The sequence below is a fragment of the Halichoeres trimaculatus genome, unplaced genomic scaffold, assembly GCF_033239565.1.
Source record: "Halichoeres trimaculatus isolate MK-OKI-2021-1 unplaced genomic scaffold, fHalTri1.1 fHalTri1_scaffold_10, whole genome shotgun sequence".
Classification (NCBI taxonomy): domain Eukaryota; kingdom Metazoa; phylum Chordata; class Actinopteri; order Labriformes; family Labridae; genus Halichoeres; species Halichoeres trimaculatus.
In genome coordinates, this window is record NW_027437187.1 from 23,773,685 (window position 1) to 23,795,867 (window position 22,183).

Consider the following 22,183-nt stretch of genomic DNA (forward strand, 5'->3'; position numbering starts at 1 on the left):
TACCTATCTCAAACGGGCTTCCATATTTCAGAGCTCAGCCTCAGTCACAAAAAAATTGTCCACGTCATGCAACCTAACAGTCATCCTTGAGTTATTGGTGTGTGTGTATATATATATATATATATATATATATATATATATATATATATATATATATATATATATATATATATATATATATATATATATATATATATATATAGGGCCGTAGCTACAATTAGGCCAACACAGGCAGTTGCCTCGGTCCCCAAGATTCCCAGGGGCCCCCAAAGCATCTCTTAAAAACTGATTTATGAAGTTCTCTTCGGTTGAAAGCATTTCTTTTTTCTAAATCTTACTTCACATGCTTCACAATACATCAAAAGGCTTAATCTTTAATCGTTTTGGGTACTCCCCCTCCCTTCTTATTCAATGGGCTATTCCATGTTACAGTACATCTGAAAATTTGATTCAGGAAGAAAGAGGTAAAAAAAAAACTTTTTTTCCCATTTTTTCTTATTTTCAACCAAGTCAGAAAAAAAAAACAATGTTGCTCTGAGATTTGAGATAAACATATACGACTTTTAGGATTTTAAAGACTTTATCTAGCCCAGGAAACAGGATAATTTTCTCAAAATCAAACTTTTTGAGTTGGTGATTAACATTATTGTACAAAATCTCTTTTTGGGATACATAACTCACTGGACAGGGGGTCAAATAAAAATACATTAACTTTAAAATAACAGTACCAAAAAGTATGGTAACTGTAAATATCACCTCTTTCAGTAGATTTTTTTTTTCCAGTTTTATGTTGTGCTTGATATTAACATATTTATTCTTTACTAAATTATTTTTTCAATATTTACCCCTTGTAATGTTTTTCACTTCATACTTTCTTGTTTGTCACTGTTTCTCTGTAAATTCCCCACTGTGGGACAAATAAGCTGTCAATTGACCATAAAAGATTTCAAAACCAGGACAAAGTGGACTAAATTATGTATTCACTTTTTTCAAAATCAAACTAAAGTACAGAACTTGAGGAAATGCATTTAGTTGCATTAAGTTACCATGTACAAGATTAGCACCGTCTCATGCCTTGATTCTCGGAAAGAGACAGTGGACCCAGGGAAGGCCAGTCTAGCTCTGAGGAAGATGAGTTACAAGGACATGGAGGGCCCCATTGACTGGGTTTGCCTTGGGCCCCCAAATGACTAAATAAGCCCCTGTGTGTGTGTATATATATATATATATATATATATATATATATATATATATATATATATATATATATATATATATATATATATATATATATATATATATATATAATATGGTTACATTGATGTTAATGATGATAAATGACTCTTTATCTTCTTATAATTTTGTAATGTGGGCGTAAATGATGACGATTAAGGACAGCACCGTGAACAACGAGGCTGATTTCGCACTGATGATGCGTTCAGGTCTTTTGTCTCCTCCCTCCCTCCCTCTCTTCACAGGCCCACACACTGCCTCATCTCCTCCTCCCCCTCCCTTCTCCGAACAGCCTGGATGACCATCTCTGGATCCTCTGCTGCTCCAGCAGAGTCACACCGAGGATCAGTCCACACAGGCGGGCAGCCGAGCAGCAGCCAGCGCACGGATCAGGATCAGCGTTTCGGATTAGCCACCCCACAGCTATGCACATCCACCACTTCTAGGAGAAGTAAGCGGAGCTCTCACACCATTTTAACGCGACGAGGATGAACGGGACCGCAGGATCGAGCACCGGGTCGGCTTCTTGCCGTTTCGCCCACTATTTTGTTGTGTGTGGGGTGGACACGGAAACGGGCCTGGAGCCAGACGATGGAGCAGGTACATAGCCTTTAAATATGACAGGAAAGGATCAACATTACAAAATACAGACACATCTCGGTTTTTGTTAATGTCAGGCTTTATGTGAAAATATTAACCGATGAACGAAGGCCTGTTTGTTTGACATCCATTTCAACATGTTTTGATTGGACGTCACATTCCTGTCGTCCCCTCTTTGACAGTATGACACCAGAATCAGGCGTTAGGGCCCATGATTAAGAAAACAGTGACATTTAAATCAGCAGTGTAAGAATTTGGATGATTTTTTTTTTTTTTTTTTCATTTTCTTGAATTCATCTTTAAAGAAAGAATACAGAGTGTGAGTAGGTTGCCAGATAACAAAAAGACCCACATCATACTTAAAATGCAAACTAATAATATTATCTTCCCTGTTTGGTTGAAATTAAATTAATAATAACACCAAATGACCCCAGCGTCTTGTCCCTTTGTGTAGGCCCTCCTTAGAGAAAACACACTGCACTTCCTGTCATTGTATTTTCAGTTAGACAGCACTGAGAGTAAGGCTTTGTTTTACCACGATGAGAAAGATACAGCAGAAAACTGTTTTAACAGAGAGGAGAACAACAGTATCCCGTCCTTCCAACAAAACTGGAGCACAGATGGGCCATCCAGACAGGCAGTGGTGGTTCATGGGTAACACAGGAGCTCCCAGATTAGACTGTTCAGTGAATCTGACAGCAGTGATAATCTGTGAGATTGATGGTGCAGTGTTCTAAAAAAAAAAAAAAAACAGTGACCCTTTGTTTTACCAGAGTTAATAAACATCACTCTTCTGTCTTATTTCACAAATGAGGGCTGTGATGTTGGTTGCCTCAGGGATAACAGCTGCAGTGATGCTGCTTGTGGTGGTTTATGTGAGGATGTTAGAGATAGAGGTATCAGGTGGTGCAAGCTCCCTCTGCACCGTGGTGTTGACATGCTGCTGGATGAGGTGAGGACAGATTCGGCCCAGGGGTTGTTGGTGACGTGTTTTTGTCTCAGTCTTTATGTGTCAAACATGGATGCAGATGCGCTGAATACCGATGACTTCAACATGACTACCATGTTGAAGTTGTAAAGTCCCACCCTGTATTGTTCTTGTCTTTCTTGTTGATCGTTTCTTGTAGATCACATTCTAATTGGGCTGAAATTGGACCCTACCCCTGCTTGATTGCTTATTGTCTTCCAGCAAAAAGCAAACCAGCCTGGATCATGTTGGAAAGCAAAGCCTAACCGCAGATTATTTGGTGCTCTCTCTATAACCAAAGCGGACTCTGATAGCTGGCTCCCTGCAGTGATGACAGCGCTGCCACTGGCGAGTATATCTGAGCTCCAGCAATCTGCTTATGTAACAGCAGGTCGTCTCTGCAGCAGGGGGCTCTGCTCCTTTCAAGGGATTTCATCCTCCACATTCATAGTCTTTAAATTGCAGCAGAGCCATAGATGTTTACTGTTTCTTATGTACATACAGCTCCATCAGTGTTTAGACGTGTGAGCTGGTGCAGTATCTGATTGTGTGTGTGTGTGTGTGTGTGTGTAATTAGTGAATGCCTACAGAGAAACAATCTGCTCTTGTTGGCTTCTCAATAGATGCTACTGTGTTTTCTGCAGCCTAATCAAATTTCACATGACGTTGCCTGTTGGCACGCTGGAAGGCTGGGGCTTCAGCACCCTGTCACAGGGGGATGACATCAGTGGAGGGCAAGAACTCCCTGACCGAACATTTGAGTGCTGCTTTGTAATGCTGAACAGACTGCACTGAGATGTTTTGCACGTGTCCCAACAACAAAAGAAATTCCAGACGGTCTTATCTTATTTTTGGGCTCGCCACACTTACTTTCATCCTTTTATTTTAGGCTCAGTACCTTGTCTGTGTTTTCAGGTTGAGACAAAGAGAAATATGTGTCACTTTTCTTTGATATATCTGGGGTAGACAGGAAAAGATGGTGTCACTTTAATTGTCTGAATCTAAAAAGTGTCAGTTAGTGCCATTTTAATCTCTCTCCGCTCTTTGTTTCTGCCCTTAAAATCTCATGTACTGATGTGATGATGTATGTGACAGAGGGGGATGTCAGTGGGGGTGAATTTGACAGATGCCTGCATTAAGGAGCACTCAATCATCACCGATTAAGTGTCCCTGTTTAGGAGGGTCTTTTGGGGCTATAAATCTTTTGTGATGAATGTTTTCACCAAGAGATAAAAATTCAAAATGCCCTTTAAAAAACTTAAAACACCCACGTTACAGTGGCATTGGTAATGACTTTAACATGGGGAGGATCAGTAGTGGACAGTAACAAATTGAATGTACTCCAGTACATGTTTGAGTATCAGTACTTTATTTAAGTATTACTGTTCAGGAAAAATCTCATGATTTTACTCCACTTTATATGAAAGACAAATATTATATGATATAATATAAGGGACAGTGACTAATAAGAGTTGGTATCAAAAATACACTTTAAACTTTTTACAACAGCATTTTATCTGTTTAAAAATGTAGTTTTAATTTCTGTTGGTGTCATAGTATTTTATATGACATTTCAACAATTTGAAACCAATTTAAGAATTAGTCAAAATAAATTGTGAAATAGTGTAACTACAAAAGCATGGCAAGTATTAATTAATTCACCTTCCTTGATAATATGGGTTTTGTTGTACTGAGCAAGTTAGTATGCCATAGACAGGGGGGCACATCAAAGTACCAGTATTTTTTGTTTAACGGTTTTGAATCATGACTTCTTTTGTTAAAAAAATTAGGTTTTTTCAAATTTAAGTCCTTTTTAGTCTTTGTTTAGAAGCTGAGTTGAAAAAAATGGAGATGTCAGATCCCCTTAAGAAATGTTAAAAACTAACTCACATGTGACGTGCATTTTTTTTCTGGTGAGCTATGGCTCCTGATGTAGTCTGTAGACATCATCATCATCATCGTTCAATTTTTTTTTCACATGATCTGGTGTGAAAAAAAGCAAACTAAATATCACAAAAACTGGAAATATTGAAGAATCGCAATTAAAAAACAAATCAGCACCCCAAACATTGTAAAAGAATGGAATGGGAAGAAAAGCATTACCCAGCCCTACCACAGACATCAATGTTTTCTCTCTATTTTTGGTTTATTTGGTTTAAAATAAGTCTAAATATCATTTTTACAGTGTAGTAGAGTGATACAATCATTTTTATGGTAATTTTTTTAAAACTAATTTGCTTTTTTACAAGAAATGTTGGTTACACCGACTGACATTTATCAGTTTTACCAACTGACCATCTATCGTGATTTTCCTTTCTTTTCACAGTAAACTGTGTTTATGCCAGTGAGGTAGCTTTTATTCATCGTGAGTCTCGTTGGTTGATTTAAAAAAAAGCTAAACATTTGTTCCAAAAAATTTAGCCAAGTCATCTGAACTTTTAGTTACTGATTCATCAAGTTTATTCCACTATAGAGTTGATGAGATTTAAGAAACATTTATAAATAAATATACTGTGGCATATTGCAAACCAATATGGTCCTGAGTGCACTCATGCATTTTAAAAATACATTTTGAGGATTTTCAAAAGTACTCTGAATAGTTTTTTTGTTTGTTTTGTTTCGTTTTGTTTTTTGTTTTTTTTTAAGAAGGCACACCAGACTTGATACAACACCTTTCACATGTATGAGAGTAATATTTGTAATTTGACTTAAATAATGGTTGATTAGCTAACCACATGTGCCATTCAATCTGCACTCAGAAATGCAAAAAAAAATAACTTTATACATATCAGTATTAATGCAAACTAAAACTAGTTCAGGTTGTAATGGCTGGTTGGACCCAGCAATAAGTTTCAAGGTGTTGCCTTTGGTTTTCAGGAATTGTGATGGACAGTTGTCCTACTTTTTAACGTGTTGTGGGGCAATTATTATTATTTTATTTTTTTAAATTTGGATTTATTTAGCTTGTTAGAAAAACAACTGTCTTTATCTCAGTGGCTCTCCCATGGTTTCCACCATGTATGTTTGTGTAGCTGATGCTAATTACAGCCCATCAGAAACAGGCATTTTAGCGCTCATCCTCTCACTGAAACAAACCTCCCTCTTCATCAGATCTGATAACAAACAGTCTGTGCCTGCTCTTTAGTGAGTGCGCTGCCTCTGATTGTATTAGATGATGAACGTAAAATGACGTAGCTTTGCCTTAATGGCGATCTTCAAGGCCACAAGATGCTACCATGGCAACTGGGTGGTCGTTTTCTGCTTCTCTGTGCTGACACCAATTTGTTTCCGGTGAGCATTGACTCACCGTCAGACCTCCATTAGCTTATGTGTCTCACTAAGCAGCGTGTCTCGGTTTGTCGTGAAGCGGGGCTTTTTCCTCGCTCTGCCTGCAGCGCAGCGTCCTCTCTGTGCGTCATCTTGTAGGCAGGTGAGGTGATGCTCCTGAATGCTGAGTGAGACTACCAGAAAGAATCTCTGTTTCATGTTCCCTGGCTCTTAGTGGTGATGATATGACACATTATCGAGGCTTTTAAAAGGTTTTATGCTCTTAAAGGCTGATGCTTCCTTTTTTTTTTCATTTAATGAAGTATATGCATACTGTCGCCCCATGACAATATCATCCTTAAGAGCTGTGTTAACACGTTACAGATTTGCTGTCAACACAGTTTTCTTAAATAAATCTGCAGTAGTTGCAGGATCATGGAAACACAGAATGTCAAAGATTGCTGAGTAGATTTTGTTCTTGTCTTGATGTCAGCTTCATCTAGGCATCACACTCTTTTCAAGGGCATCCCTTACAATGGAGATGAATAATGAAAATCCCTCATTTATGGCTGCCAGTTTAACACTCTCACATTCACTGAATCATGCAAACACTTTATTGTTACATCTGTCTCAGCAGCATCACTCACTTTGCTCACACAGGCAGGATTCTGTATGTAACAGGAGCTGGGAGCTGACACAGGCTGCAGAGACTCGGAGGAGAAACCTGAGCCTCACAGAACCATGTGTGAAATCCCTGCATTGTTAAACCTGGAATATAAAGTGAACACTTTCTTGCATTTGCTGAAAGTTCAGTCTTTACACATGGAGGTAACTGTTATAAAAAAATCTTTCATCCTTTCTCCTCTTGATGGATGAAGAAGCAGCATCTCGTGCACTCTCCTTATGAGTACAGAGTTTCCTGCTGCAGTGTGTCAGGGACGAGGGGTGCTATGCTGCGTTTCCAGTCTATCTGTATGGTAATGAGTTGAGTTACATAACCCTTGGAAGGGTTTTTCCTTCTGTCTATGCAGAATGCTTCTCACCGCCAACAACAGATTCACAAGGTCGTCCAGTCTGGGCTTTTTCATAAATCAAAGCTGCTGTCGTTACAAAAGCATCAAATGTTCTGTCCTTTTTGCTTCATTGTGATTTTGACTTAGCAGCAATGAAGGGCAAAGATCCGTCTGTACTAACACAATAACCCGTGACTTTCTTTTTTTTCCTGCTGCCTTTCAGGCGAAGGCTTTGAGCAGAGCCCCATTCGGCGGTCCTTCAAGTCGAAGGTTCTGGTGCACTACCCTGAAAACACGGACAGGAACCCCTTCAACAAAGATGCTGTCAACATGGTGAGACCTTGAATATCACACACAATGTTACTGCTTTATGATATTTTTAGTTTCTCACAGATATGAAAGGATGATGATGGACAGTATGTGCTTTGTTTACACTAGCAGCTGTTACATGTCAAAAAATTAGCTTGAAAAGTCTGACATATGTGTTGTTGTTTAACAAATATAATTGTCCTTTCTGCCTTTGTTTGGAATAACTTGAAAGTTTAATTCATCTCTGATGTAAATGCAGGGCAGGACGATTAGAGCATAGGTTTATATCAGAAGTATTAAGTGCTTCCAGAGGTCTTTAAGATTTTATTTTTTATTTTTAATTAGGGGTGTACCGAACACACTTTTCTGGCCAGTCACCGATCTTTCAAAAGCCTGACCTGGGGATACTGATTTGGGCCGATACCAATTTTTATTTTTTATAACTGACAGCATGTAACTTCAATGTTCCAATCTTATTTTATTGAAAATCATTGAACAATACCCGTGAAACAATAAAATCTTTATGTTTTAACTTAAAAAAACAATAAAATGTCACAAGTTTTAGGTCTCAGAGCAAAAAGCAACAATGGCTGGCTGTCAGACCTTCCCAGGGGTATATAAGATCAGTTTCATATGTAAGGATGGGCCGATCACTGATCCCTGATCACTGATTTCTTAAAATAGGCACCGATCGATCGGTGCATGTCTATTTATAATAACAGAAATCCTTTTTTTATGAAACATTTCTTCAACAATGTCACTTGAATGCCAACTTTCAGTGACTCACTACGTAGTCATTCTTTTCTATGTTAGCGAAAATTAATAGCAAAAAACTCTTTCATAAATTTGAAAAGTACATCATATTTATTTGAATTTTATTATTTATAGAAGTCATCTCCAAGAGTTACAGTTTAATAGCTTTTTAATTATTTTCTCTTATTTCTCCTCACTTTCTTTCTTCCTCATCCTCCTCCCCAGCTCTGCATGCCGAGGGGTCTCTCCTTCTGCACACAGGCTGATAGACTAGATCCCCAGTTTCACTCCTTCACTGTGTCCTTTGACGACGGCACACGTTCCTACGGCTTCGTCCACACCTTCTACGAGGAGGTGACGAGCGCTCAGATCATCACAGCAATGCAGACTCTCTACCAGATGCATCACGTGGAGCACCATTCTGCTCTATCCGCCTCCTCACCCTCCTCGTCTTCATCCACCTCCTCACCCTCCACCTCCAGCATGGACTCGCTCATGAGCAGCTTGGATGAGTCAGACGCAGAGTCTCTGGCCGGGGTGTCCTCCTGCCTGGGCTGTGCGGGTTCCTTCGATCCAGCGCGAGACACTCTGTACGTGTCTAAAGCCCTCTGTCTCCTCACGCCGCTCCCCTTCCTTCAAGCTGCTCGGCAGTTTCTCTCTCAGCTGCACCAGGCTGTGAGCTCACAATCAGCCCCACCCCTTCCTCTGGAGAGCTACATCCATAACATCTTATACGAGGTGCCCCTGCCTCCACCTGGCAGGTCACTTAGGTTCCATGGAGTGCAGGGACCCATCTTGTGCCAGCGGCCTGGGCCGGGTGAGCTCCCCCTGGGGGAGTATTCTCTGGGAGAGGCCTTTTCTCTGCTGGGTGTGGACAATATGGTGCAACTGCTCACTTGTGCACTTCTGGAGACACAAGTCTTGCTTTATTCTCAAGGTAAGCACATGATAAAGCTCTTTACATTCAACCAAACTGTTGTTTCCTATGTGATATGATTCTTTGTGCAAAAAAAAAATAAAACAGTCCTAAACACCCACAGTGGCAGTGATTAATTAGTATTGTACACATGGCAATATTTTCCACCCATAGTAATGACAGATGATTCATTCATGCTTATGTCTCTGTCTCTCTCTTCAGATTACCAGCGTTTGATGACAGTGGCAGAAGGTGTTTCCACACTGCTGTTCCCGTTCCAGTGGCAACACATTTACCTTCCCATTGTTTCTACTCCGCTTCATCACCTCCTGGACGCCCCTGTGCCCTTTCTGATGGGCATCCAGCGCAGAGTCGGAGCTCAGAGATCCTCCCTCCACCTACCACATGAGGTACAGACGTAAACAAACATCCTCCATATTGTCTATTTGTCTCTGTTGTTTTTTGGGAAAACATGCCAGTTCTAGTGTGCAGGCACAAACATACACATCAAAGGATATAAAAATGGATTAAATAAAATAAACCTTGCTCAAAGCTCTCACAGCTATTTGCTGATCTGCTCTGCGGTGCATGCGTGACAGTTTGCCCTCTTCCTCTGGGCCAGTCGAGACGATATTTCCTCAAAGCGCCGCTCCTCCCTCCCCCCTTCCTTTGTGAACCTAGTCCTGAATCCGAGATCACTTTATGCTGCATGAATATCTCTCTCTGAAGCCTCTTTGAAGTTGTGCTGCCCCAGAAAGGAGGCAGTTGAACGAGACCTTGGGGGGATTGAAAGCAAAAATGCAGAGTTTGAAGGACGCAGAAAATGGGACTTGCTGAATAATTAATGCCAATTAAGGATTAGCGCTTGTTTCTTGACTCTTTCAATGTAGTACGAGTAATTTGCAAAGAATATTTTCAGTGTGTTAAAAATTTGATTTGAGTTTTTTTTATATTTTGTGCATCCAAAAGGGGGAAGATAAGTTCAAACAGTACATGAACTTAAATTATGCAGGAACATTTTATAAGATCTCTGAAGTCTTCTGATTGATTGAAAGAGATGCTTTAACTGCGTAAAAATTGAGACATTAACTGGGTAGATGAAGGTGCACACTGTGAAAGGATGCCTGCCACTGACCGCTCTACATCTCGTCTCCCAGCTTCCCCGGAGGCTGCAAACTGACAGCCTGAGGTCACTGTTGAAGGTCTCACTGCTGCTGACAGAGCTGTGCTGCACTGCTGCTTACAGAAGCACTATTTTTAAATGGTTCTTGCAGCTCTGTAAATGGTTCCCAGCTTCTTTATCTGCACAGGTTTCTGATTCTGTGTGAACGCCTGATATGCAGCTTTCCATGGCGTTTCCTGTTGCAGAGATTGCAGTAATCGTATAATCCCCCACATGCAGATATCCCCAGAGGGCATATCATGACGAAACCTAGAGAATCTATTTAAATGAGAATCTTCATTTCTGATCTTAATTGGATGTTAAAGCTCAGACTCTCTGTCTTCCTGTGCTGAATGAGTGTGTGCACTGAGATGGGTGAACCTGTTGTGATTATCTGACGGAGAAACCAGCTGAAAAGTGCTTCTCTTCTTTACGCAGGCCAACCTCTGCTTTGTGGACATTGACAACCACTGCGTTGAAGCCCCTGAGGACCTCCCCGTGTTCCCAGATCAGACAGAGCTCATCCAGGAGCTGAGTGAGGTACTGCTGCGCTTCGGACTCCCTCCGCAGGGTGGTGCAATCACCAAGTCCACCACCACCACCAACACCACCACTGCGACCACGTCCCCCCGCCTGAGCAGCCTGGTGCTGGAGGATCTGATGGAGGACAGGAGGAACGGGAACCTGGGAGGCGAGGAGCTGGCAGTGCTGGAGAGGCTGCAGGCTCTGGCGTGTAGGTGTGGAGGAGACAAGATGTCAGATGGAGGGAAGACTTTAGGACATGTGTTTGAGGAGGAGGAGGAAGAGCTGAAGGACGCAAAACTGAACATTCAGCTGAGGGAGGTGTTTGCCGGACGCTTTGCCTCCATGTTTGGGAGGTATGAGGAGTTTGTCATCCACAGTGCTCTTGATTTGGATTCCTGGTTGAGCAACAGAGAGGGAACCTTTAGCTTTGACAAGGTGATTCAGGAAATGTCAATACACGGATTTATACATTCATTATCATACATAGATTTGTTTTTTCATCCAGGTCCTGTTTATGATGAATCTGTTTGTGGTTTTCTCTCCTTCAGGGTTCCTTCCTCTCCGTCCAGCCTGCAGCCCATCTGCACTTCCTGTCCCGTTTCCTGGAGACATCCATGTTTTCCTCTTTTGTGGATGGGAAGGTGATTTCACGTTGGGCAGACAGAGAGCCACAACAGCAGCTGTTTGACAACCGTCTGGAGCGAGAGCGGCTGTATGACACAGACGAAGAAGACCCCCGCAACTGGTGCTACAGGAAATGCACTTCGCTCTTTGAGTCAGGTAAAGTGACTCATTATGTAGTCTGGCACTAAAAAGGAGGTTATACTATGTACAGTTAAGGTTATTGTCACATAAAAAAACCACTTAGTAAAGAAATAATAAGGAAGAACTAGAGCGCAGACCTTCGCCAAGCATTTTGTGATTGTCACATAACACTTTAGTCCTACGTTAATGTTCAGCAGACTGTTTGCTGCAATCTGGTGTTAGTTGCAGGTTTTTACGATAAATTGTTACCTGACAGTGTTGAAAAATATTACCCAGTGTATATTTTATATTCCAGATCTTAGTATCCAGAAATTGTCAGAAATTATGGTGACCTTGTCTTGTATTCTTTTGCAAAGCAATCTGACCATTTATGGTGGAGTTATATACACATATAGTCAAAACAGCCATATCTCTCAATGATAAAGAATCCTTTAAAAGAGTCCTGGATCCAGATGGTGATCCAGATCACTTCTTCCTTATCCCATTTTGAACATCTCCTGAACATTTTACATAGATCCGTTCGTTACTTTTTTAGTTATGTTGTTCACAGACAAACAAACAGACAGATAGACAAACTCTCCCAAAAAATAACCTCCTTGGCGGAGGTAATAGTCACAGATCCCTGTTGCTGTTTGTTGCATTAAAACATAAATTCTTGATTCAACTTTGCCATAGATTTTCATGTAAATTGAGCATCACAGCTTGGAAACCGCAGTTAACAGATTTTGTGAGCATAATTGTTTTAATAAGCGCCTACTCCAAACCAAGAGTCACTAAGGCTGCTTCAACAGTTTCTTTTTAGGATTTGGATCTGGCTAGAAAATAGATTCATCCCATGGTTGGCAGATTGAGCAGCACAATGTGATTGAAGTGGTTGCCAGATTTTCATGAGGGAATCCGCAAATCTGTCACCATCTGTTCCTCTGTTCGGGTTTATTCAGCATGTTGCTCATGTTGCTTGGCTCTCTTGCAGACATTATTTTCTCTCTGTCTTTTGTGAAAAGCAGTGAAGATACTGCATAAGCTCTGTTCAGGGGAGCATGTGCACCAGCACGTTTATTATTCAAAAAGTAACTTGGGCATACTCTTCTTGAGTGGAAATTAAAGCAAAAGCTCAGATTTATAATTAAATATATAAGGGAAGAACTGTTATCTGATAAAGAGGGGGAAAAGAAGGGTAGAGTTGGGAATTAAAAGAGATAGACTAAATATTTTGGTAGGAAATGAGTGATTAATGAAATTAGCTGAAAAAAGGCCTTTGTCTGTGTTTCAAATCTCCCCTGGAGTCTTGCTGAGCTTGCAGCAGAGATTTCACTGATTAAATCTCCATCTACTGCGCCATTGTTCACATCAAGCCTCAGGTACAAAGATGTTATCAAGCACTCCGTGGATGCCCTTCATACTGCAGCTTTCCCAGAAAAGAACCTAAAGGGATATTTCTCGACGAACACAACAAGATTTGTTCAAGAGTTGATGATGTCAGACTCCCACCTGCGTATTTTGTCATCATCACACTTACATGACTCATCTTGGATCATTTTAAGCTGCAGTAGACCTGAACCATGTCTGTGTTTTTCTCTGCAGCTCAGGCCATCGAGCGAAGGATGCTAAAGGCAGACCACACGGCCATACACCCCCACCTGCTGGACATGAAGATCGGTCAGGGCCGCCACCAGCCGGGCTATTTCCCCAAGTTGCAGGCTGATGTGCTCGTTGGACAAAACTCCAACAAGTGAGCCTCTTTTTTCCTGCCAGTTATCAGAGAGAAGAGATTACAGCTGTGATGTCTGATCATGAGAACCACAAAGTCAGGGATATGAGGAGTTAACGATGAGAAGTAAAGGACAAATGCTTGAAAGAGTCTGTAAACGATACAAACAGCAGAGAAAAACTGCTGGTCAGCAGTTTGAACTCAGTCAGAAATAAAGACATTCAGCAACACAGAAGCTCCTTCAAACTGCACACAGGTTCACGCAGCATTCACATCTAGCTGGTCAAGACAGAGGAAGACCTGCCTCTGTCACTGCTCTGCCAATTATGTGGCTTCAAGTTAGCTTAATAGCTTAATACTGAATGCATACTAGCCCTGGTTTGAATGGTTATCCCAGTGATACATGTCTCATTGAAATAATAAGCTCGAAGTGATGGATATGTGGTTGGAGTTATTGGCTGAAATAAATGTAAAAAAAAAGTGAGGTACTTACATCAAAAATATCCAATTAATGATTGAAATTGAAATAGTTTGATATTACCAGAATCAATGGTGTATTATTGGCTTTAGGTTAAAAGTTTCTGAAGCCTCCTGACCTTATTACTATTCATTAAAGAAATTCTACTTCTTTGTATAATTTGAAAACATTAATTTATTATCCTAGGACATTTTATTTATGGGCTCCTCTCCAGGTTGCCTTACAGGGTGGAGTTAAAAAAATGAAAAACAGAGTTTAAAATAGATCCATTAGATTAACATGAAAAGATACAGTACATAAATGGTATTAAATCTGATATGCTAAATTAAAACAATGTCTTTCAGTTTGTCTGAGCTTTCTATTTTTGTTTTTCAACATTTTATTTGACCTGACGTGATTCCCCACTAAGACTTAATGGTATGCATTTCTTCAGCTCAGCCATGGTTTTAATTGAATCTTTAATTTTGAAGTTTTCTTTTACTGTATTGACATTGTGAGGTGGGAGAGAGAAGGGTTTTGTGGAGACCTGTACTTTATTTTTCATTTCGTTTTTTGATGTTTTATTAGCATTTATTTTAGTTTATGTTTGCTTTACAAATTAGGTCTGATTGACTAGTTTAAGACTTGATTTAAAATCATAAAGAGAGTCAATGTTCCAGATGTCTTGTGGGGATGAGTTCTTGAGGCAAAGCGGGGGCAGAATGACTGAGGGCTCTGTATGGTTGTTAATGTAGGTGAGGTGAATTAGAGAAGATAACTTGAGAGTGTGGGTGGCAGGGGGCTGGGGGTTGCTGTAGGGGCAGAATAAAATAGAATAGAATATAACTGTATTGTCATTGTAACAAGTAAAACAAAATTGAAGTCACAGCAGCAATCAAGAAAACAAAAGTAAGAAAGTTTTTAGAAAGTGCAAAAAGGTCCATAAGAAAATAGATGACGACAGCTTGTCCATCATTGTCCAGTTCAGCCAGCCTCCACCTCCACAGGGTCCAGGACTGAGCTTCCTCAGTCATGCTCCATCTCTGTCTCCTAGACCCAGTCTGCTCACAGCAGGTGTGGCTCTTCCAACATAGTGTTGGTGTCTGATGTTAGCTCCGTTAGCCATGTCTGTGAATAGCATGATGCTACTCTGCCCTCTGGTATTCCCTCTATTGCTAGGTTAGCACGGCTAGCTCGTCCATCTTATTGGAAATAGATCTTTCGTTCCCAACAACAATGGATGGAAGGACAGGTCTATGTCATCACTTCTTAGCTCACACCTGAGAACCAGCATGACATCCTCACCTCTTTCTCCTCACCTTGTGGGAAGACATCAGGCTTTATACCAGTTAGCATTGACATGCTACAGGCTGCTAACATCTGAGTTCACATGTAACCAATGCAGCCATGGTTACATGTGGGATCTCCAGACAAACACCGGAGAAAAAGTAGTAAAAATATCACTGAAGCCACAAAAAGTTTGGTGTCCATGACCAACAAATGAGCCATACAAAGTAATAATCCAGTCCAAATACAAAGATTTCAGGAGTTCAGAGGAGCAAGGTTGGCTTTACAGGTGAGGAGCAGAATCTTGAAATCGATGTGGTGTTTGAGTCACTGAAGTTGCTGAAGGACAGGAGTGATGTGATGATGGTAATGTTATGGCATCAATGCAAGCTGTAGAGTTCTGAACCAGGGAAGGATTTTAGGTGGATTTGATAGGGAGACCAAAGAGAGGGAAGCTACTGTAATCAATGGGCAATGTAACCAGGGTGAGGATAAGACCCGCAGTGCTGGGTAGGAGGGACAGGAGGACACAATTCATGTCAGATACATGGAAATATAAAAAAGAAGTCTTATTAGTGATGTTAGTCTGGAATGGTAGTGCTATGTTGAGGATGACACCCAGGCTGTTAGATTTCGTTTTGGTGCATTTTTTGAATGTTTTGCTTGGATTAGAATGACTTAAAATGAAACCGTATATCACTCTCTTATTTAATATCCAAACAAAAACACACACATTAATTTTTCCATGTTATCTGCGAAAACAGGTGGTCAAGTCGAGTCACAGCTTCACGCAGGAGCAACCCCAAGAGATCAACAGTGACTGGACAGTCAGGAGCAGACACTGAACAAAAACAGGTACCCTCTCCTTCTCCCTCTCTCTTTCAGACAAACACACACAAATAGTTTTAGAGAGCTTGACCTTGAGCCTTTAAATTCATTTCACAGAAGCACACATTTGCAAGAAAAAACCTCCGCCAGTCCAAGCTCCTCGACATGTCACCACAAGCGGTCACTCAGACTCACCGAGAGTTTGTTGACGGGCTTCTGAGCGAGTGTCGTCTTAAGGTAAGAGCTCTGTCCGTACCATGACGCAGATGCTGCTTTCACTGATTTCTTTAGTGTCATAACATGTTCTCTGGCTCTTCAGACGAAACGGATGCTGATGGAGAGGATGGGGAAGGAGAGTGTTGAACTGGGTCAGGGAGAAGCCAATATCACAGGCCTGCAAGAGAACACACTCATCCATGGCCTGTGTGACCTCCTTGAGAGAACCTGGGGCCATGGGCTGCAGCTGAAACAGGTCAGGCAAACAGTCACATGCATCGCAACATGCCTAATCTGCCAAAATGACCCAAAAAAACATCTGAATCAGTGTTACCTCATGCAAAAATAAATCACATCATGAATATAAAGGCAGGAACATGACTTTAAAAACAGGAGGAATATTGACAAGTGTGTTTATTCCAAACAGGGGAAGTCTGCTCTTTGGTCACATCTGCTTCATTATCAGGCGGCCCAGGGGAAATCAGAGACACCAGCTGAGTCTCCAGGTCAGAGAACAACTAGGATGTTTTGTTTTCATTGTGTAAATCTGTGAGATAAGGGCTGAATAATCATCGGTGTTAAACTCACTGTCTGTCCAGGGTGCAATGGTTCAGACCAGAGGACGTTTGATGATGGTGCTCTGCTCCTGAGAGGAACACTTACACAGGATATGAGGTAATGACTTCAGGGTCACAGCAGAAGACATTTTAAGTAACACATCTTGTTTTTTACTGACCTATTGTTTTTCCAGGTTCATTCAAACCATGAGTGAGGGTCTGTCTGAGGTGGGCCAGGCTCGGGCTTGGATCCACCTAGCTCTCGAGAAGAAAATGCTTTCTCAACACCTTAAAGAGCTGCTGACAAACCAGGAGCTGCTCAGGTCAGAAGTCACTCATAACTTACCAAAAAAACAGCCTAATGTTTATGGATTTCACCCAAAAGTCCCATGTTTTTGGCTCACCTGCTATTCCATCTCCTCTGGTCTCCTCACAGGCAGCTGTATAAACCTCATGCATTTCTGCTCTGTGAAGAAGAAAGGGAACAGTTCCTGTTCCACCTGCTCTCTCTCAACACTGTGGACTACCTCTGCTTCACACGCGTCTTTACCTCCATCAGTGAGTCCAATAAACTTTTAATGAGAAAAGGGTGGAATTTACTGGAAAGTCTGTAACTTTCAAGGACAAAGAGAGTTGGCTTTGGGTCGAGTTTTACCTAAATTGCACTCTGTATCCCATGGATTCACAAGAAACCTCAAACAAAAGAAGCAGTTTTCCAAACACAGCTGTTCAGTTTTATGAGAGAAGTCACAACTTAAAGAGTAAAGAAAATGATTTAATGACCACAATTCTTCTCTTTGTCTCTTGTCTCTCTCAGGTATCCCTTACCGTGTTGTCATAATACCCATGAAGAAGCTGAGTATAGCAATGGCAACAGTCAACCCTTGGGTGTGTGTGTCAGGAGAAATGGGGGATTCAGGAGTTAGACAGATCCCGAAGAATACACAAGAGATTTATTTCCAGGTTTGTATGTGATCCTCAGAAGCAAAGTCATCATCGGAGACAAATGCATGGCTTATATATTGACATAGTTTCTTCTTTTTTATTTCAGTGTAAGAACCTGGGCAGGCTGAGCACTCTTCAGCTGGGTCAGGAGAACTCTGGCCTGCTGGCCAAGTGTCTGATAGACTGTGTGATGGTCTACAATGAGATCACAGGACACACCTACAAGTAAGATTCCTACTTCAGTCATAATGCTGACCCCAACCACATAACACAGGGGCTTTAAGTGCGAGCTGATGAGATATTTTATTGAGATATGTGATAGGATTAGGTACAACACAGCAGAATATGATGCAACAAGTGAAATATGGGACCATATGATTTGATAGGTCATTACATGATGGGATCAAATAGAAATACAGCATGATGTAATGTGAACTGAGATATGATATGATATATATACATATAAACGTATATATAAACAAGGAAATGATGCAGTGCATTGTAACAAGGTACGTCAAAAACATTGAATACATAATAATACAGTGAGCCACAATGTGAAGAATTACAATACAGAACAAAGTAATATGACTTGATGCAATACAATGTGATGTGACCAGACCAGACCAGAAGTGACAATAAGACACAAAACAATACTACACCAAAATTTACAATTTGATGCAATACATTGAAATACAACAAGATATGGCACCACACAATAGCATGTGATAATACAGTACAACACAACACGAGAAGATGGGATACAGCAGGATTTGACCCAAAATGATGGGGTACGACATGATATGATGCAATACAAAATGATATAATTCCATAGGTACTTCACCTCTTAAATACTGCACCCATGTTAGCTGTCTACTCAGTTCAACAAATTAATAAAATTCAAACTAACAACAATAATATTAATAAAATAAAAATTATTTGACATTTCAATAATTTTGACTGTCAGGTATCTGAGCTTTCTGGATCACTTCCATTGTAGAACAGCTACCTCACATGTTAACAAAGTATCATAAAGTAATTGCATGTACACCTATCATCTGTCTTGAGCATAGCTCTTTTCTTTTCAAGTCATGTCATGTATAAAAAATAGCTGAGGTCTGATCTAAAGATCCATGTTGTGCTTCGTAGTTTGTTTTCTGCTATCCAAACTAAATTTAATCTGAAATATTTCACATTTTTACACACTGCCGATCGGTCTCTCCCCCCTCAGGTTCCCCTGTGGTAGGTGGCTGGGGAAAGGCGTGGGCGATGGCAGCCTGGAGCGAGTTCTCATTGGTCAGCTGCTGTCACCTGGTGTTGAGGAGGATTCTGGCCGATGGACAGGGACGCCTCCGGAGCTGGCCTCCCCTTCACAGAGTGTGCGGACAGTGTTGGGATCACTTGGCAGCCGAAGCAGTATGTCCTGACAAAGAACACATTCTTTAGTACAATAGATGACCTACTTGTTAGTGTTTTCACTACAATAACAGATTCAGCTCACCTTTTCCTCTCAGCCACAGTCCACTGCCTCATGTGCCATGTATCATTTCATCCTCATGTTTCTCTTTTTGACTGTTTTATCATTCATCCTTACAGGAATGCTGCCTGTTGAGGTACAAGAGGACATGAGGGAGGCAGCAAATAACCTTGTTAAACACTTCCACAAACCTGAACAAGAGGTACGTCACAAAATTGAGTATGTTTAGCCCCCCCAGTCATTGAACCTGTGGGCTCACGAGGCTGGAGCATTTAATGCGAAGAGCAGTGTCGCTGTAGCGACGTATCAGACCTCTTGCCTGTGTTATTTATAACTCAGCACGGCTCATTACCCTCGCTTTGTCTCATTTGTGTATCAGACCAGCCTCTCTCATCCCAGCAGCAAGTTAAAAGCCTTCAGATACTTTATGCATCACTTTAGTTGATCTATAATGGCCCTTCAGTCTTTGCAATAACATCTTCAGTGCACAGGCTTTAATGTACAAGTATTTGCTTTGTGCTGTTTGCTTCCTCTCATTGCTTGAAAGAAGAGCCCTTTTGGGTCTGAAGTAAACAATTCACTCTCTGCTGCAGGAGGGTTTGGTGATTGCAATGACTTGTATCACTTATATTGGAGATCTTATAGAAGTTTAAGATAAACTTTTTTCTAACTGAGTCTCTGCTAACACTGCTCTTGTTTCTTTCACTCAGAGAGGAAACCTGACTGTCCTGTTGTGTGGTGAAGGAGGTCTGGTGCTCTCTTTGGAGAAGTTCCTTCTGCATGGGTTCAAATCAAACCGTCTTTTCCAGAGAAACGTGTTTGTTTGGGACTTTGTGGGTAAGTGCAGAGTGCATTTAAAGTGACCTCTCACTTCTCTTAGATGCCTTTTGCTCCATCTAGTGGCTGTAAAATTACAATTTGTACTCAGTAAAATGCCCAGCCCTGCTTTTTTCTTCTCGTCTGAATGCATAAAAAATGTGTGTAAAAAATTATGAACTGATCATGTGTTCTACACTTTCTTTAGAAAAGGCAGTGGTTTCCATAGAGACAGCTGATCAGATGGGTGATCTACACGGATCAACACTGACAAAGGGTCCACCTGTTGACTCACTGTGTCATTACGTCAATGCAATCAATGCCTCACCACGAAACATTGGAAAAGAGGGCAAGTTCCAGCTGTTTGTCTGCCTGGGACTCAGGTGAGTTTTCAGAATTCACAGAAACAGTCTCAACGTTAAAGAAAAAAGTGACCTACCAAAGAAAATGTGTGGTCTCTGTCAAATAAAATATAAAACAAAAACTAAAAAACACTTGAAACAATGTATAACATTTTCCCACTGAAATTTGATCTTTAAGCATTTAGGTCATCATATTATGTTCAGCAAAGGTCGCAGTTTCCTTCCTCAAGCTCTCAGAAAGAACCAAAGAGTACAGCGAGACACCTGCTTTTTCACACGTTGCCAGTAACAAAACACACTGCGCAGGAAGGTATTTGTCAAAATATAACTGATCATTTTTATTCGATAAATAATGGTTTTGCTGCTGTTCAGTACTTAGAGCCCTGCTTGGTGGTGACACTAACATATCTTTGAAGGTTGAAAGTAATTGATGATGAGTTGACCTTTGCTTTATTTCAAGTGGAGAAGAGATTTTGAGTCAAATAACTTGAGCGTCAGCTGACTGCAGATTTACTCAAACATTATCAAACGCGGAAAAATGTCTGCCTTTTGGAAAAAAAAACTTTAACAAAATGCTTGACCCTGCAGGGCATTTTTAAACACATTAACAGCCCAAGCCTGCTCCTTCCACAGGGACCGGCTTCTCTCTCAGTGGCTCCCCCTGTTGGCAGCGTTCCCTCTGACAGCGCGGACATATGAGGACGGTGCTCTGATGAAGGACCGTGCTGCTGTACACTCACTCTCCCGCATCCTGCACACACTCAATGAGTTCACCATCACCCTGGAGACTGCACTGGTAAAAGGAGTTGACCTCTGACCCTGAAAGATATTCACAGAGCTGTATCCCTTGCTGCAGGATCTCTGATGGGTTCAACATTTCATCATTTCATCTGCGGTGGACAGATATACACTCAGACTCTTGAAAATTGTGACTTTATAAAAAATAAGGACGGTGGACTAGTCGAAGCCACTGGTACCCGGCGCTCCAAACATTTTGCCTTGTTCATTGATGTAAATGTCTGATATTCTGTATTTGCTTCAGGAAATAGTCTGATTTTTCCTATGCTTGTTTACACTGTGAAATTCTGTTTCCCTGAGGAGAAATAGAATCATTCATAACCTCACATCCACAGTTGATATTTTCACAGCTCACAGCATTTACCGTACCTGACTTTACATCCACTGTAACTCTCTTTCAACTGCTGTATTGCTTGCACTTGAAATCTGAACTAAGCACATGCATGGCCAAAATCTGTTTTATGTCTTAATGTGATGTAGTCAGGACTCAGGCTGTATTATATAGAAGCATTTTCTTGACATTGTTCATTGAATATCTTAGTAAATATACCCTGGAAAGTTACTGCCCCCACCTCACTATCTTATAGTGGTATATTATTATTCTCCTGCCTGTTTCTCTTTGTTTATTTCAGTTTGAGGTCACACACTGCAGAGTTGTGCTCATGAAATCATCACACTGAAACCAAACTGGTGTCCTAATTGTGTCAGCTCAAATAGTCTCTGCCACTTTGATAGGAAGCTTTTCCTCCTGTTTATCATTGTAAATAAGTTTCTTCATTATATATTTGATAGAACGGTGCCCATTTGTTATTATGCTGTGATGAATCTGTGGCATATTTTTCTGTCTGTGTAAAACAAAAGATTCAATTTATCATGCTCCACTGAATACATACATACAGTAGTCAGGCTATTCGTTAATGACTGTTCAGTTGTCTTCTGACATAGAGCACAGGTTGTTCAAACCCCTATAGGTATTATGTTGATGTTGCATTTAATTTAACAGTTAAAGAAGTATTAAAATGCTGTCTCCTGCACTGCCCTGCAAGCACTATGTAACCGACAAAGACCAAGCCTCTATTATCATTTAAGTACAGATTAGAGGAAGCAATAATGAATTGTTATTTATGAAATGTGTGATTAAAGAATAAAGTTAATACATGATGGATGGTTGGGTATTGTTCAAATCTGTGATGAAAAATGGTTCTACTTTATTTTTTTAGAT

At 40.8% G+C, this 22,183-nt stretch overlaps 1 protein-coding gene across 1 annotated transcript; it reads left to right on the forward strand.

Annotated features, from left to right (window-relative positions):
• The first annotated feature begins 1,472 nt into the window (after positions 1-1,472).
• On the forward strand, positions 1,473-22,126 carry LOC141796370 (DENN domain-containing protein 5B-like). The gene is made up of 21 exons (XM_074677431.1): positions 1,473-1,833; positions 7,304-7,413; positions 8,368-9,079; positions 9,281-9,468; positions 10,659-11,180; positions 11,294-11,525; positions 13,095-13,242; positions 15,730-15,820; positions 15,911-16,030; positions 16,113-16,265; positions 16,437-16,515; positions 16,609-16,684; positions 16,761-16,889; positions 17,003-17,124; positions 17,384-17,529; positions 17,618-17,736; positions 18,740-18,924; positions 19,105-19,187; positions 19,696-19,822; positions 20,010-20,184; positions 20,797-22,126. The coding sequence occupies exons 1-21, from the start codon at positions 1,722-1,724 to the stop codon at positions 20,978-20,980; spliced, it is 3,813 nt and encodes a 1,270-aa protein (XP_074533532.1). The 5' UTR covers positions 1,473-1,721; the 3' UTR covers positions 20,981-22,126.
• Positions 22,127-22,183: the final 57 nt, after the last annotated feature.